Here is a 15,909-nt window from a genome sequence, read left to right as displayed (position 1 = left end):
CTGGGATCTTTTTGGTACATATCATTTTTGTCGACTTGGGTTTGTGATTGGAGATATCATACACAAGAGTGGGCCCCCTTATGATAATTTTCTCCCGGCCCTTTCCTAGGAGCCACAACGCCCCTGTTGCTTACATTATACGTAGTACAGGTCCCTTTTACAGTATATCGCAACCCGAGAGATTTGCTGCCAGTCCGCCTCTGGTTGTAAGTGGGATACGTCTTTGCTGGCAGCAGTTTAGATTTTCAGACTACGGTTCCAAACAGTAGGCTTACTCTGTATTGGAAAGGCCCACTTATATCTTGCATCCTTTAATTGGAAGGTAAAATTATAGAGGAAAACTTTGCCTTCTGGTTGGTGTTTCAGCATGTTTCAGGAGGAAACAAAATATGAATGAAATAGGATCGTTTTAGTGTCCATTAATTATTCAAAAATTGCGAACTGTGAAACGTAATTACACAATGTTAGTCGATATATATGGGTTTAAACAGCTTTAGGGAGCAGCGAAAATGTGCACCTCACAGATGTGTCGCTTTCAACTGAATGCGGGTTGATTTTACATGCACTATTTTTTAAAAGAAAACTATAAATTTTGTCCAGCCTCGGTATCCTTAAGAAATTTTCGTTATGAGCCCAAATTTGTTCTTGCGTTTTATCTTTTTCAATTCTGATGTATTTTCGGGGAAGATCGCCCGCTCTTTGATAAAAACCACGTTTTTTAGAAAACGAGAGATGTCTGTTCTAAGAAACATAGCAAAACCCTGTTATTAATATAGCAAAACAGGCCACTGCTGAAAACAAGACACAAATGTGCGAACTGAGGATAAGCGATATTCTTATGAAAATATTCTCAAAAAGAGAGTGTGGAGGGAGTGTTAGGCATTGAGTTTACATTTGTTGTAAGAGTTTTGAACAAAATTATTTGCCTATTGTTTTGGACGGCCCATAGATGTTGATTTCACTGTAAGGCAAATTTTGATCTCAGCATGATCATCGAAAATATGATCATTTAAACTTGAAGATTTTGAAGCTTTAAGATCTCTTCCAGTTAAAATTGCTTTGCTTTGTTTATGATTCTGTCAATAAGAACTCACCGAGCTGCTTTCACAACTTTTTTAAATCTGTGTCAAATACTCATCAATATGGTACACGGCAAGCCACAAAAAAATGACATTTTCGTAATACGGAAAAATACTCTACAATATGGTATCAGGTCTGTTCCTTTCCTTGGTGCTAAATCTTGGAACAATATCTCAGTAGATACAAAAATATCATTGTCTGTTGTCAGTTTTTCTCAAACCTTTTCATTCAACAAGAGCTATCAAATTGATTTTGAAGCAAAATTTATAGTTCTGTCATTCATGTCCTAGAAAAGAGGGTGCTCTCTCCTCGATTAGTTTATCTACTGAGAGAGCTCCTCCTAAAGAAATTCCCCTACAAACAACATCTTATGTAATCGCTATTCATTGTTATTGAGTATTTTATGTAATGTGTTAACATTGTATGTAATCATTTGTAATGTAGAATAAAAAGATACTGTATGTAGAGGGATTTTAAAATATAAAACTGAACTGAACTTAACTGAAAATAGGGAAGGGGGCAACTAACTGCTTTTGGACATGAACAAACAGGGCCATTGGGGGCTGGGGGCTGGAGCCCCCCAATAATTGTCAAACTGCAGTATATTTCCTTTATAACAGTGTACTGAAAGGGAAGCAATACAATGGGCAGCCCCCTCCCCCCAATATGAATTTCGTTCCGACGGCTCTGACAAAAGTACCTTTTGGTAATGGCCATTAAAACTCTTCAAGGTAGACTGTCAATTATTTTAAACATTGTGCCTTTCCTCTCTGCGTCCCTAATTTTGAAGTGCATACGACGATTAACAACGAAGTATCTGATTGCCTGGCTTATAAACACTAACAACACAAATGGGAAAAAACTGAGGAATATGCGGGAAAGTGAATCCAATTAGCCATGGCTCCGAATCACTTAATCCGAAAGAAGATTGTTGTGTTAGAATCGTCTAAAACGGTATAAAATAATAAAAATGAAACAACACTAAAAGGCTTAAGGAGATATTGGTCAGCTCAATGTTTCAATTCTTTAGTGGTGTTTTAACGTATTTTTGAATGATTTTAAAATGTTTTATTGTGTATTACGTCCATCAATTAAAGCAGACTAAACGGGCAAGGCCCATAGAACAAAAGGCTTTTTATGAATATCAACTACACAAGGCCTAACCAGACTCTTTTAACGCCCCAAAATACTATATTAGCCTGCTGAGAATAAAAAGCTTAACCCAAGCTGATAATCCTAAGAAAAGGCTATGAAATCTACTACAAGTTTGATGTTAAATGATTTGGTCTTTTTATCTCATGTTTCTACAATAACTTCAAAACAGGAAGAAAGTTTCTTGTCATAATGAGCTTTTGCAGTCAAATTGGATCAAGTTTTAACTACTACAATTCACAGCAAACAATTGATGATGACGTATAGAGACAATGTGAGAGACAACCCTTCCAATGATTGATAGAGCTGGGGTAACCGAGATGAGATGAGCATTCATACAAGTTAAGTTCTTACGAAAGAAATCGTGTTAAATTTTAATGACGTGGCCCTTAGTGGCAGTCTGACTCAGAAACGCTAATTAGCAATGGCGAACTAAGGAAGTTATATGCCAACTTAACATACTTAGCACTTTTAGAGAAAAGCTAAGTTCATTTATCGCAAATATATCCCACAGAATGATTTTATAAAGCCCACTTTTCAAGAGTCTTATTCTTTAGCAAAAATGTAACTGTAAGTCGCGACTCTGGTTTTTTTCAGCTCTAGAAACACATTGGCAAATTTGTCTCCGACTCCAGTCTTGTATACTATATTTTACTGTTTAGGAGGACGATTGGTTTGTGGAAAGCCAACGATACATGAACATTCTGGGGTCTACCCCTCAAAATGCTTTGTTTAAGGTAACCTCTTACAAAGCTAGGACTCATGGACCAGTCTGCGTGTTAACGGCAAATGTACACTATGAATCATCAAATATATATATAAACGATTTCTTTATCTAATCAGAAATAGATAACATTTTAGGACAGAGTTTTATGGGCTCTTTTGACCTAAAAGCGTATGTTTGCGACTTGTGGGCGAGTCTTCCACAGGTGACACTGGTTAAAAGGATGCAGTACTTATTACAAGAAGTTTTCATCGAGGCATAGATTTTCCTAAGATTTGTTCGTTTTTAAATGGTATGATTGATGAGATCTTGAAGAAGTCTGGAAGTAATTGATTGAAAGATGGCAGACATTTTTTACAATTTTTTAATTCCAGGGAAATTTCCAATTTTTACATTGTCTAAGGAAATGCCTTTCTACGAACTCTTAAAATTTACAGGAATATGACTAGGCTATGAACTAAATCGCATAAATTAGTTTACAAGATATGACGCGCGATAAAAAGGCTCACAATTGGAATTAAGAGAAGTTTGAAATACTTGTGCACGACTTAGCCTACTTGATTTTAAAGGACGTGACCGAAAGCAAGGGGAAACTAGAGAACAATTTTCAAATAGACCGAACTAGAAACTTCAAATAGAGCTAAAAGTGAGTAAAAGTTACTGGTGTAATTTGCTAAAAGATTCCCCTGTGCAATAGAGATCTAGCTCACTATTGGCAGAGCTAGTTTTGTGTTACTTATGCAAGACATCATGCTATGATCAAATTTTGCAGTACCAAAAAAGCTTTTCAAGTTTCCAAATATGAGGATAGAGTACAGTTCATCCCTATGAATTTCTTTTTTATGAATATTTGCTAGATTAATTTACCAAAGAGGTCATTAAAGATGGAGGCAATGGACCAAAATGAGAAAATGGTAAATGGCAGGCAAAGAGAAATTAGTTGAGGTGCAAATACCTCTGCTCAAAATCATTGTATGGTGCAATGCAGGCACTGATAAAAGGCCTATACCCAATGCCCTTCACGATGTCTAAGAGGAACCATTGGTATATTTCATGCTATGCTTCTTAATATTCGGGAACGTCATAACGCTACCCACTTACCTAACTTTATAATAAATAGTCGATATTCTTTCAATGCTGCTGGTTCAGATCCTCTATTTTCTCTTGGTACATGGCGTGAAATGACACTGCCAGGTGTAAGAAAGGTGTCTCGATGTCTTTTAGTTCTTTCTAAAAAAGAACAAATTGTATGAAATGACGTACTGGCTTAATTAGAGCGTCAATGAGGTACAAAATACAAGAGAAAAGGAACAAAAGGGGCAAGGTCAACAATTGACTGATTTTAGTAGCTTTTTGGATGACATGGGATCCCACAAGGGTCGTAACCGATATAGTTCTTAGGGGGATCGTGTATGTCCGAAAAAATACCGAAATCTTTTGTTCAAATTAAACAATCCCTTTCGTTCTTATTGCTTGCAAACAATGGTGATTGTCACACAATTCAGTTTCTGTTAATTTTCGTACATAGCTATACTTTCTATCCATTCCTGAATTTGGAGGTGAAACAAATGGCTACCCATCAATATCAAATACATTAGTGCCTGAATTTAACACAATATAATTGGGTGGTGACAATATGAAAATTATAATGTTGTCATACTTTTACACGTATTTGGTACTTTTGAAATTCGGTGATGGTCTGTAATCACGACAGAAAACAAAATAAAATGAAAAGAATGAAAAAAATTAAAAGATTGAAGAAAACTGAAAAGATTGAAAAATTGGGGAAAATAAAAAAAATTGAAGAAAATGAAACACTACAGTGATCCTGATAGCAACATTTCTAAACATTTTAACATTTTAATCACAAAGAAGATGACATGTCAGTTCTTGGCCTCTTGTTTGTCCCAGCGGACAGTGCAAGGAGAAAGTCACTGGAAAAACGAATCATTTTTAACTTGGAATCTTATATCCTTCTGAACTTAATTAACAATTTACGTATCTTCAATAACATACACCCCCTCATTTTTCTAATTTTTTCTTTCTTTTTTCTTTTCTTGTATGTTATTTGTATGCATATACTATATATAAACATAAAATATATAATTTTTAGCTCTTTCTATATATCTATTTTCCATATTCTTAGATTCGTCGTTCTATTCCATCTGTCGAATCCCACGCCCCTTTAACGTTTTTTACACTATCGTCGCTTTTTCAATTTTACTTCATTCCGGGCTATGCTCGACACGTCGTTATTTACTTAATCAATTATTTATTCCAGGTACCATTTATTTACATTCATAGTTATCATTTCGTTATATTGTACCGCACGCAATCTAGTATATTTATGGTCTGTCATCAACTGCAAAATGCTGTGTTTATGATAAGTAACACGCTGTAACATCGCCAAATACACGGTAACTTTATTTGAGTTACCTGCAGTGAATTAGAACTTAAGTTGTTTGTCGTAAGGTGAATTTAAAAAACATTTCTTTTCCTTCTTGTAGTTACAAAAAATGTACTTCCAGCAAAAAATTGTAGCAAAAAGCAGCCATGCCTCGCTTTACTAAAGGATGTGCAGAAAGAGTTTATCACTAAACGTCAATTTGGCACAACCTGACAAAAGCTATACTTGTCCAAAATATACTTCGCAGAACGATCTATAATTGCTTCGTTCAGCGACCACAAGAAGGTTTACAGTTTCGAATAGCGAAAACATTGAATTCAGAATGCTATGGAGGACATTTTGCTGAGAAAACATATCATCCAAAAGTGTGCGACGTTTTGTTGTTGAAGCATCAAAACTCAAAAACAATTATCTTGTCTTGAAAATATTTATCTTGATTATAGTGTTCATTCGAAGAAATGACAAATAAAAACCACCTTCAGAACTGACCAACACAAGATCTGTATTTTCTCCTCCTTCACCGTACAAGACGATACTTTACCTCAATTCTTTACTAAACTGGATACTCGCCTAATTTTCCGCGATTAACAATATCTTACTGAAATCAAATAAAATGGTAAAAAGGGAAGAGAAAAAACAAACAAAGGACAAAAACCCTAGAAGTAAGGTTTGAATGTGCCCTTCCACAATTCTGGCAAGCATTGTGGTAATTTCAGACCTCACTTACCGCAGACGTTTCGAAATATTCCATTCCCTCTGTTTTAGCAAGTTGTTTTCCTTGATCAGAAGTAATGACCCTTCTCTCTTGCAAGTCAACTTTGTTTGCAACAAGAACGGCTGTAAAGCAGAGCTTTAAATAATTACAGCAAATCGTAATTGTAAATAATTTTTCCAGAAATTGGTGGATAGAAAGAAAAACTTAAAGTTTCCCACGAAATTCTGTCAAAGAAAATATAAATGAAGAACGAGGGTTTTTTCACTTAGGCCCTTTCTAAGTTTCTAGGCATAGAAAAAGGTACCAGAAAATTACAATTGTCGCCTTAAGACGCCATTGGTAACACTTTCAATGGACAAGCGGCACTGATTGGGCAACCTCCACAGCCATGTGCTTGCGTTTCTGATTGGCCAATTTCGATCTACAACTGGGTATATATTTTCCAACTTGTTCTTTCGGAACCTTTTTCTAACGTTTTATACTCTGCGGAGTGTCAGATAAAATTCTTTAAGCAACCTGTAAAATGTTTGCTATTTTCAAAGCCATTTTCAAAATTTGTACCGCCAATTTTTTACAAGTTTGCATGTGAATCGAAACTGTTTTACTCACAAGGTAGTTTTGCATCTGGGTTTTTATTGCGCACATTTTTGATCCAGTTCTTGCAACTGGTGAATGATGCATCATTTGTGACGTCATAGACTATCATCAAAGTAGCCGCTTCATCCAACTTTTTCATCAAAGAAAGAAAAAACAACATATTAACAAAATGAGTTATGCAATGAAAAGACATGATGTTTCTTTTAACATTTCATCTAAAGTTAAAACCACATATAGCCAATTTTGATTAAATTCAAGACAACTGCGAGCACCCTGAACTGTCAAGGACAATAGAAAAAATTCATGCCTTGGCTTATATTAGTATCTTACAGAAATAATCTACGGAAAAGATCCTTTGGTACAACAAAATTTGAAAACAAAACAGAGAAGCGGAAGCATGTGATACTAAAGTACCTTTCCTTAGAGTATAAACGTAGGATTATGATCAAAATGGTAGGCATAAACAGAGCTGCAAAAAGTATCGGAACCTGGGAACTAGATTCTCAGGAAATTTTTTAGCTTAGCAGAAAATTTTCAGCAAAACTTGATAAAAACCAACTGTTTTTGAAATAGCAAAAATTATTTCTTGACTTTTTCACAACAGATCAAGAGTTTCTACAAATGAAAAGTTTTACATGTATTTTTAAAAGCTCTAAAAAAACTTTTGCTCCTTTGTCCAATATCACAAAAAAATTTAAAACTTGGAAGCAACCTTCAGCTTCCTTGTCCAGGATCTTATTAACTGACAAAGCTGCAGACCTGAATCAGGCAATGATTTTGGACCTTGAAAATCAAAAGCTATGAAAATCACATGCATTTCTTTCTACTTGACTTGATGGACTTTTGGCAAAGAATCAAGACTTTATTGAGTTCTTGGCAAAGTCTTTGATTAATACTGAATTACATTCTGATGTTTTTTCAAAATCATATTTGTCCTTTGAATATTGAGATGTCACCATTTATTAATGTAAAACATCATGTTGACATGCGTACCCATCATATGAAATAAAAGGCTAAAAAAGCTGGCAGATAAGTATAAACAGGTAACCAGATGGATCTTGTTTAAAGCTAACATCTATTACCATTCCCAAAACACCAGGTATTTGTGGAAAGCACCATCTATGTTTAAGTTTTCTGCCAGTCAGTAAACATATCCTCCATTTGGTTCACAAATCAGTTTTACTTTTTCACATAGTCAATATTCGCCAAAGACAAAAAAAAGAAGCAAACAAATGAATTAGATATTTTATTGGAAATTTTCTCTAGACCCAAGAAATTAGAAGCCCTTGTATAAAAGTTTGCGCGTACTATTTGTAGTACACAATACTTTCACCTAACAGAAAAATCTTTGTTCTTTTTCCCAGGTTCCCAGAAATAAAAATATTCTTTGCAGCTCTGGGCATAAATTTATATCCAGATAAGGATAAAAGGTGCGTCTGATGGTGCGTCTGAAAGAATGATGCACCTGATGGTTCCTTGCTTTCGACAAATCAGAAACCGCTAACCATTCACATTTTTGAAAAACGGCTATTTTTATCTACTAGAGTTTTGAGATCCTTGTTTCAAAACAGACTCCAAGGCGCACTCAGCCAGAAAAAGGTCCCAAAAAGAGAGCAGCTATTAAGCAATTGCAAAATCAGAATGTGAAATAAAATGCATTTCGGTCATAAATCAATATCTACTCAAGAAGTGGGTTTGCAGTTGTCGACTGGACGAAAACAAGGAACTAACTAAAAACACCATTATCCGACGTTTATTACCTAAGGAGTGTCAGGCGACAAGTATGTTTAGTAATATTTGCTTCCATATTTCCGTGATATATACAAAAAGCATTAACTAAAAACTAAGTTATTGTCTGCTAAATGTAAAAAGTCCTAAAATAAGGTCCGCTTCTTCAATATAAAAGAAACAGAAAACAATTTTGCAGCTATGTCGTTGCTAAATATTCCATAAAACAATTGTTGTGGTAGAAATTTTTTTGCAAAATGAGAATTTAAATTACCTTACTACGAAGCAGAGAAGCTGGAGAAGGGGGCGCCGGGGGTTGACCATCCCTGTTGCCCTATAGGAAGGGCAAGAGGAGCCAGAGTGCCCTTTTCATTAATGTGCCCTTGAAGCCGGCAAATTGTAATAATCAGAGAGATTCATTTTAAATTCTTATTATAGTGCATAACTCATATGACAATTCTCGAAACTTGTAAAATAAATCCTTATTCCAAAAGTTAACCAATTTTAAACATATCAGGGATTATTTTAAGAAAAATTTATAACACTGCCAATTCAATCATCTCAACATTCACAAAAGTGCTTGTCAAAATTTTGTGCAAGCATTGGCTTGTGTGCAAGCTGCAAAGATGCAATCGTGATATTGAAAGGAAAATCTGTCATTTGAAATCATTTGAAAACTTATGTGCGAAGTGGTATTGCTTTTGCCATTCAAAACCTGCACATTTATGTGCATTTTAATATTTTTATTTGCAAAAACAAGAAGAGAAAACGAAAGTCAGCATTGGTTTTTAAGGATGATCACAGATGCAGAAATGGTTACCTAATACGAACCAGGTGAAGAAGATAAACAGCCAAGATCCAAAGCTAAAATCTTTTTAGATTAAGGACTAACTGTGTGTTTACTATAAATCTTTTTCATGTTTAGCATTTAATTTGATCTGATCTGTTTTTCCCAACAATTTCTACATGCTCCAGAAAATTATTCAAGATGGTTGATTTTTTAAAGGACCCTAAAGTTGAAATCACAACACCACAAATTAGATTCACAATACCACAAAACGTCAACAAAACCATGTTAGAATAACCCCTGCAAGATATCTACAGAAGACTGAAATAAAGTGGTAGTTAGTAGAAGGAATTACTCAAGGAATTACCCTTTTACTCAAGCCTGCCCCCCCTTACCCCTTGGTCATTCTGGCACCCCTTCTACAAAGTGCCAAAAAGGAAACTGAGCTATTCTTTGGTAAGATATTTCTTATAATTAATCAGATAGCAAATTTTATAATTACTACTCACATGGTTTTCAACTTGGTCATAAAACAATTCTTTTCCAGCAATATCATACAGAAACAACTCCTAAAACAAGTAGGTTATAAGAGTAAATGGTCATCCTGCAGAAAATAACTCCAAAAAACATCTAATTTTACAAATAAATTTAGCCTGTTACTACCTTCTTTAAAAAAAAGATAAACTTGAATGTACAGATACTGGGGATTCAGTGGAAGAGGGGGCTTATACCAAGCAAACACAAAATTCTTGCTAATCCTTGATTTTTGTCTACAAATTAAACAATTTCATTCATTTGAACTTTTTTCACTTAAATTTGTGGCCCAAACAAATAATTTTATTACAACTGGCACCCTTCATGCTACAATCCTGGACAAAAGGTTATGAGACAATTCTTCCATAAGTGATTTTATGTGTAATTGCCCTCAAAAGCAGTGGTATGCCCCTCCCTCCAATGTCAATGTTGGTGGTGGGTAATGACAGTTAATTATAGAAGCCAGAAAACCTAATAAATCAACATGAACATTGATATTGGGGGCAGGGGGGTTGGGTGTTTTTGCTAAAAAATGGTAATACAGTGCCGTCTGAACCAAATTCATATTGGGGGGGCTGCCCATTGTTTTACTTCTCATTCACTACACTGTTATAAAGGAAACATACTATAGTTTGACAATTATTAGGGGGGCTCCAGCCCCCCCCAGCCCCCCTGGTTCTGACGGGCCTGTAATAACAGCAAACTACTTTCCAGGATTGTAGGCCAAAACTATTGACATGGAAAGATGATACTATTACTTAACTTCCCATACACAAAAGGGCATTTTTTGATTAGCTGATGCTAAAAATAAGGTCTTACTTTATTTTCATATGAAAATTGATCCAAAAAATTTTTATATGAATTCATATGAAAATCTAAATAATATGAAAATTGTTTTGGCCTTGCATTCAAGTTACTCAGATATATAAACTGAATACATTTGAAAGCATGATTTGAAAACAGCGCAAAATAATCCCATACAAGATGGAAAATAAATCAACAAGAAACACTGCTAAGGAAATATGTAAAAATGTGAATCAGCCCAAGGGTTACTTTCTGATATATCTCAAAACAAGGAAGCAAACATGGGAGAGTGAACCAAAATAATGATTAATCCAGAAGCAGCTGTGCATATTTATAAAAAAGTTCTAAATATGTGCTGCACAATTCCCAAGCTGTTCAACAAGATCGTTTGAATATAATATCATGGGAGCACGTAAGAATAGAGCATGGAAAGGGTGTAGGTTTATCTGTAGAAATCTATAGTGCAAGAAGGAAATATGATGGGAAAACATGTGTTTACTCACAACAGTGTCCATGGTCTCTGGTATGGGAACTGACTTTACATGCAAATCAACACCTGTAGTCTATAAAATAGAGGTAACATACCTTTTATTTTGCAATATAAGTCTGGAATGAATTGAAAATAAACTTTCAAAGATATAGCAACCTGCGAGGGCCTGTGAGTTTCGAGACATATTTAAAATCTCAACTAAATTTTCCACATTCTAAATTTTCATGAATCTTTCTTTATATCAAACAATTGCTTGTGTTATTAACAGCAATTTTACCTATATTACTGGCAAAACCTTATTTTATACATGAAAACAAAATAGATAAGAGTTTTAACATTACAAAAAAGAAGAGAGCCAATATCTACCCTGACTAACAATCATTAACTATTTTTACAGAAGGGACATGTGCAAGGTTTGCAGAGACAACACCTCTAGCCACATACCATGAGGTAATTCTTTGGATATTGAGTTCCATCACTGTAAAATGATTGGACAAGTGCTGTTTTCCCTACAGTTGTGTCACCTTTGAAACGAGAAGGAAATGGATAAATGCAGTTCTGTGTGATATTTTTAATCAAAAAAGGTATGATGTATGATTTATTCAGACTAGCTGGATGATGACTGATGCACAAAGGTCACACTTGATGAGCTGCTTGATAATCAATATTTCCTGTTTCAGAAAGATAATGCTGCTGTCAGATACAATGAAGAGGACCCTTCAATTTATATGACATCTTACAGATGCTGTTTGGTCATTATATTTTGATTGATTTTGTTAATTTTGCTGGTTGACAAGCTTTTTTACCCAACATGAACCTACAATGCCCGCCAAAAGTAGTTGGAACACCAATATTGTACTCGTAATAAATGTATATTTTTCAGTTCATTTCTCTTTTTCAAGCAGACGGAACCCCCTCCACCCCCCCCCCCCTTTATACAATGTTGTGAAGAAGGATGAAAATGTCGCTAAACATGGGTTATAAAATTTGCGCGCTAGCAGACATTTGTTGTCATTTTCCAGTCGCAATTCAACATGGTATATGGGGGGAGGGGAGACGTTTAGTAGGAAAGATGATTGAGCTGTTCCAACAATTTTGGCGGGCATTGTAGTGTTCAAGTTAAGATGTAGCCGAGCCGATAAGGGCCTAAAACAATCAAATCTGAATAATGTAATACTACTCAAAGTTATGCTTTCGAAACCATCACAAACTTTTTTATAGATAATGATTATTCAATTTTCTCACCACAAACAAGACATTTCGCGCGTAAATTCACCATATTGGAAGCTTTTATTCCAAGCCACAGTCCCAACCAACTCTTGACGCCATTCAATAATAAATTGTTGTTAGGCAGTGTGCCTTGTTTTCATGTAGAGGCCAGGTCTCCATGTTATCGTCTGTTGCCATGAGCGACTTGTTGTAAACCAGTATTCAATATGGATGCCGCAAAAGAACAGTTGATTTGATGTTTTGACTCAGAAAGATAAAAGTAAATTGTTTAGTTTCCAAGATCAATGGCTCTTCAATTGCCACCAGTCGCAAAGACATCCAAGAGAAAGATTCCTGGCACAAGAATGTAAGCTACAATACTGTTTATTGATAACGAACAATTTGTTGGAGTCATAGGTAGAGATGTCGTAAAACTCAACCTAAAATTCTTATTAGCATTTACAAGTTTAAATTACAGTAAACCGGGTCATAACAATGAAAATATTTTGTTTTTAAACCATTAAAAGAAAAATAACTAAACAAATATAACATGAAGGTTTACTTGTACGCTGATAATGGATAAATTATCGATGACTTGTACGCTGATAATGGATACATGGATAAATTTAATAATTCAAGAATTTGGGATGCTTTATAAATTCTTGCGTTGACTTTGTAATACTAAGTATGTAAAACATAAGAAAGCTGCGCACATTTTGCACCACAGCAAGCAAAAAACACGCATTCATGCATGGCGGATGAATAGCCAAAATTATTTTTTTTATTATTATTAAATATTATTATTGTCATTATTGTTATAGTTTAAACTTCATTTTATCTCGCATCACGAAAGTAAAATACTACAAAATTTTTTGTGCTAAGTTCCGAACTGATTGATTTCTAAATATCGTTAGTAAAAGTAATGCAGATAAGCCAATTATATGATGCCTGTAAAAGCGAGTCGTGTAGTTGTAAACTTAAAATATATCAAACGAAAATGAGATGTTTGAAAAAATTACAATAAAATGTAATAAGATCCGGTGCCGGAACAATAACCACGGCAAACAAACAAACGTTTTACGAACACCAAAGCTGCAATCAGCAAATCAATCCTCGATAACATGGTTTCTGATGCTGAAGTTGCCTAGCAAGAAAAAGAACAAAATTGTTAGCTTTTATCGAGACAAAGCACTCCATGAAAATCTCGTTCATCTTCGGTGAAAATCCTCTTTGTATATCTGAAAATCCAGGAAAGTCCTTTTGGTAGAAATGTCATACGCTTTTGCAAGAGTGAACTGCCCCTCGGCTTCTATAACCTACATTGGTTGTAAAGATGGAAATATGTTTTTATAGCCGCTGGAATTGTCATTGAATAATAGAGATTTACCGCCCCTCCCCTCCCCCAACCCCCAACGACTGACAGCCACATTTACACTTTGAACACGCGAAGCAGATGCCAAGTACTAGTAATGGACTCTCTTAAGGCTTACCAATCATAAATTATTGGTTAACGAAGCCATAGACATTGGGATTAATATCATAAGTAACTAGGCGAAACGACTAATTTCCTGACGCCTTCAATTAGACAATTTCATTGCAACTATCGGAATGTTGGTTCTCTGAGTTAAATTTTCATAGTTCAGCTTTTATCAATTATCTTCTTCGTCTTTTTGCAGCTTTAACCCAGCTAATATTTTCGCTGACTACAGTTTGAACTCAGCCAGTTCCAGTCAAGCATTCAGCAGTCACTACCAAAGTACTTTTGCTCATAAGCAAAGAAGTACCTCAACACAATCACACCCGGCTGGGAAGGTTAACAAGCCTGACCCCACCCATGTCCATTTCTTGTTTGAAAATCCCCGCTTCATAAACGAGCCTGTCTGCCATGCAAGCACAAAGGCAGCTAAAAAGCAACAGCATATTTGGTGGCCTAATGAAATCCCAGTGGAAGTTAAATTAAAGCCAGTATACTCTTCAAACACGACCAGTCGCTCTGACTTCAGAAGCCCCGACGGGAGACCGATGGGCCTCACCAGATTCAGCTGTATTGAGGGCAAGCGCAAGGCTGCAGCAGGTATCGTGCCAGTCACTGAGCTCCCATCGAGGCATGTCAAGACAGAAAAAATTTCATACAACCATCAATTTGATTCCAGAAGAGATCGGAGAGAGCGTGGAAAATTGCATGGAAGTTTTGTATGGGATACATCAGGCAAGGCTGTAGAACAGAAGTCGCGTCGATTTGCAAAGAAGCATTTTGCATGTTCTGATTCGGTTGACATTACCACACATTTTACGCCAGAAAGACACGCGACAGCGTCTATGGAAATTTGGAATGTAGACCCACACCTAAGCTGTAGCTCCAAACCCAGTGAAGATTCCTTGAGTGCAGTGACTGCGAGTTCTACTACACAAGATGTCCTAAAAGCAAACGAATCCAAATTGGCAGTTCCAGCTTTTGATCCAACCCCAAAAAGTCATGCCATTTATACTGGGCTCTTTGCAAACTTGGACCAAAAATCTGTTCCCAGAGAAGCGTCGCAGAGGAGAAAAGATGACTCCCCACCTCCACATTTGTGTTAAAACTAGGGACATAATTTGTAAACATTTTATCGTACGTGAAACAACCTTTATAACATTTATTGTATTTTAATAAATTTTCGTATTAAAACCATTTCGTAGAAAATTTTGTTCTGAACAATTGTCAAAGTGTCCATATAATAGGATGACTTTTCGTATCAATAGACTTTTCGCCCATAATCAAACATAGACTCTGTAAGAAATAAAAAAAATTTCCAAGCGAAATTCTACAGGTTTTTTATAAAGATATAATAATCAGCTGCTTACAAGGAGCACATCCTTCCCATACAAACTCACTGTGGAAGAAGCAACAATTGGTTTGATTTGTTCTGAAGTGTTGGGCAGTCGCATTTAGCCAAACCCACATATAAGAACCTGCTTTTGTAAGATCCTCTTTTGACTCAATTTTCAGGATCAAAATGAAAATTAGAAAAAAGAGGGAACAAAGCTTGTAGATCGTAATAATCACCTGAAACACAACTTTGAGGTGCAATTTCAAAGTACTGAATCTATAAGTACTAAACTAAACGAACACGAACTGAAAAATGTAGATTCTTATATGCGGGTTTCTACTGTAGTTAGTTTAAGATATAATGCATCCACGATTAGTCAATTTCTGGATAGCAAGGCATGAAAAAAGGCCCCAGCAATAGGAGTCAGCTAATTCAACAGGGCCAGTCATTCTTTAAATATTTAATTTGCATAGTAAAATGCCTAAATAAAAATACCTCTTACAATTTACTTCAACAACGACATCAGTTATAAAGTAGATAGATCTTGGCAAAATCTTGGCAAGACGATGATCACTAAATTTCTTTTTGTATCAACTAAGGTAAAAAATTGAAAGACTCTGCAGAGGATGAGAGAGAAAAAAACGTTTTGAGCATCTGTGCTATCCTATTAAACTTACGCTACCTTCTACTTTATTCACAGATATTACGACATTATCTTAGTGTAACAGTAGTTGTTTTGTGATATGTGATTATGTACAACATATAGATTCTACTTAAAAGTAATTAAAACATTCTCAAACACAAACAGATTTACTTTCTACTGTTTATCTATTTACTTGTTCAAGCAAAAGACTCATAAATTAAAACACTTA

At 35.4% G+C, this 15,909-nt stretch overlaps 2 protein-coding genes across 2 annotated transcripts; one reads left to right on the top strand and one right to left on the bottom strand.

Moving 5' to 3' along the window:
- Nucleotides 1–3,448: 3,448 nt before the first annotated feature.
- Nucleotides 3,449–12,418, bottom strand: LOC135692186 (intraflagellar transport protein 27 homolog). The gene is made up of 7 exons (XM_065210248.2): nt 12,264–12,418; nt 11,463–11,542; nt 11,032–11,091; nt 9,700–9,759; nt 6,688–6,805; nt 6,091–6,200; nt 3,449–4,186 (listed from the first exon to the last, which is right to left on the bottom strand). Exons 1-7 carry the CDS (start codon nt 12,295–12,297, stop codon nt 4,088–4,090), a joined length of 561 nt encoding a protein of 186 aa, XP_065066320.1. The 5' UTR covers nt 12,298–12,418; the 3' UTR covers nt 3,449–4,087.
- LOC135692183 (uncharacterized) lies at nt 12,401–14,985 on the top strand. Its single transcript, XM_065210245.2, has 2 exons — nt 12,401–12,594; nt 13,904–14,985. Exons 1-2 carry the CDS (start codon nt 12,533–12,535, stop codon nt 14,805–14,807), a joined length of 966 nt encoding a protein of 321 aa, XP_065066317.2. The 5' UTR covers nt 12,401–12,532; the 3' UTR covers nt 14,808–14,985.
- Nucleotides 14,986–15,909: the final 924 nt, after the last annotated feature.

This window comes from Rhopilema esculentum, chromosome 13, assembly GCF_057945365.1.
Source record: "Rhopilema esculentum isolate cy_ngs chromosome 13, ASM5794536v1, whole genome shotgun sequence".
NCBI classification, from domain to species: domain Eukaryota; kingdom Metazoa; phylum Cnidaria; class Scyphozoa; order Rhizostomeae; family Rhizostomatidae; genus Rhopilema; species Rhopilema esculentum.
This window is presented reverse-complemented; position numbering and strand designations above follow the sequence as displayed.

Excerpts from the sequence above, each read along its gene's own strand:
- LOC135692186 (XM_065210248.2), bottom strand. The coding sequence starts at position 12,297 with ATGGTGAATTTACGCGCGAAATGTCTTGTTTGTG. Across the intron at positions 6,806-9,699 it reads ATGACCAAGTTGAAAACCAT|TTGGATGAAGCGGCTACTTT; the intron begins GTGAGTAGTAAT and ends TTGATGAAAAAG. Across the intron at positions 4,187-6,090 it reads AATATTTCGAAACGTCTGCG|AAAGAACTAAAAGACATCGA; the intron begins GTAAGTGAGGTC and ends GTTCTTTTTTAG.
- LOC135692183 (XM_065210245.2), top strand. The coding sequence starts at position 12,533 with ATGGCTCTTCAATTGCCACCAGTCGCAAAGACATCCAAGAGAAAGATT. Across the intron at positions 12,595-13,903 it reads AAGATTCCTGGCACAAGAAT|CTTTAACCCAGCTAATATTT; the intron begins GTAAGCTACAAT and ends GTCTTTTTGCAG.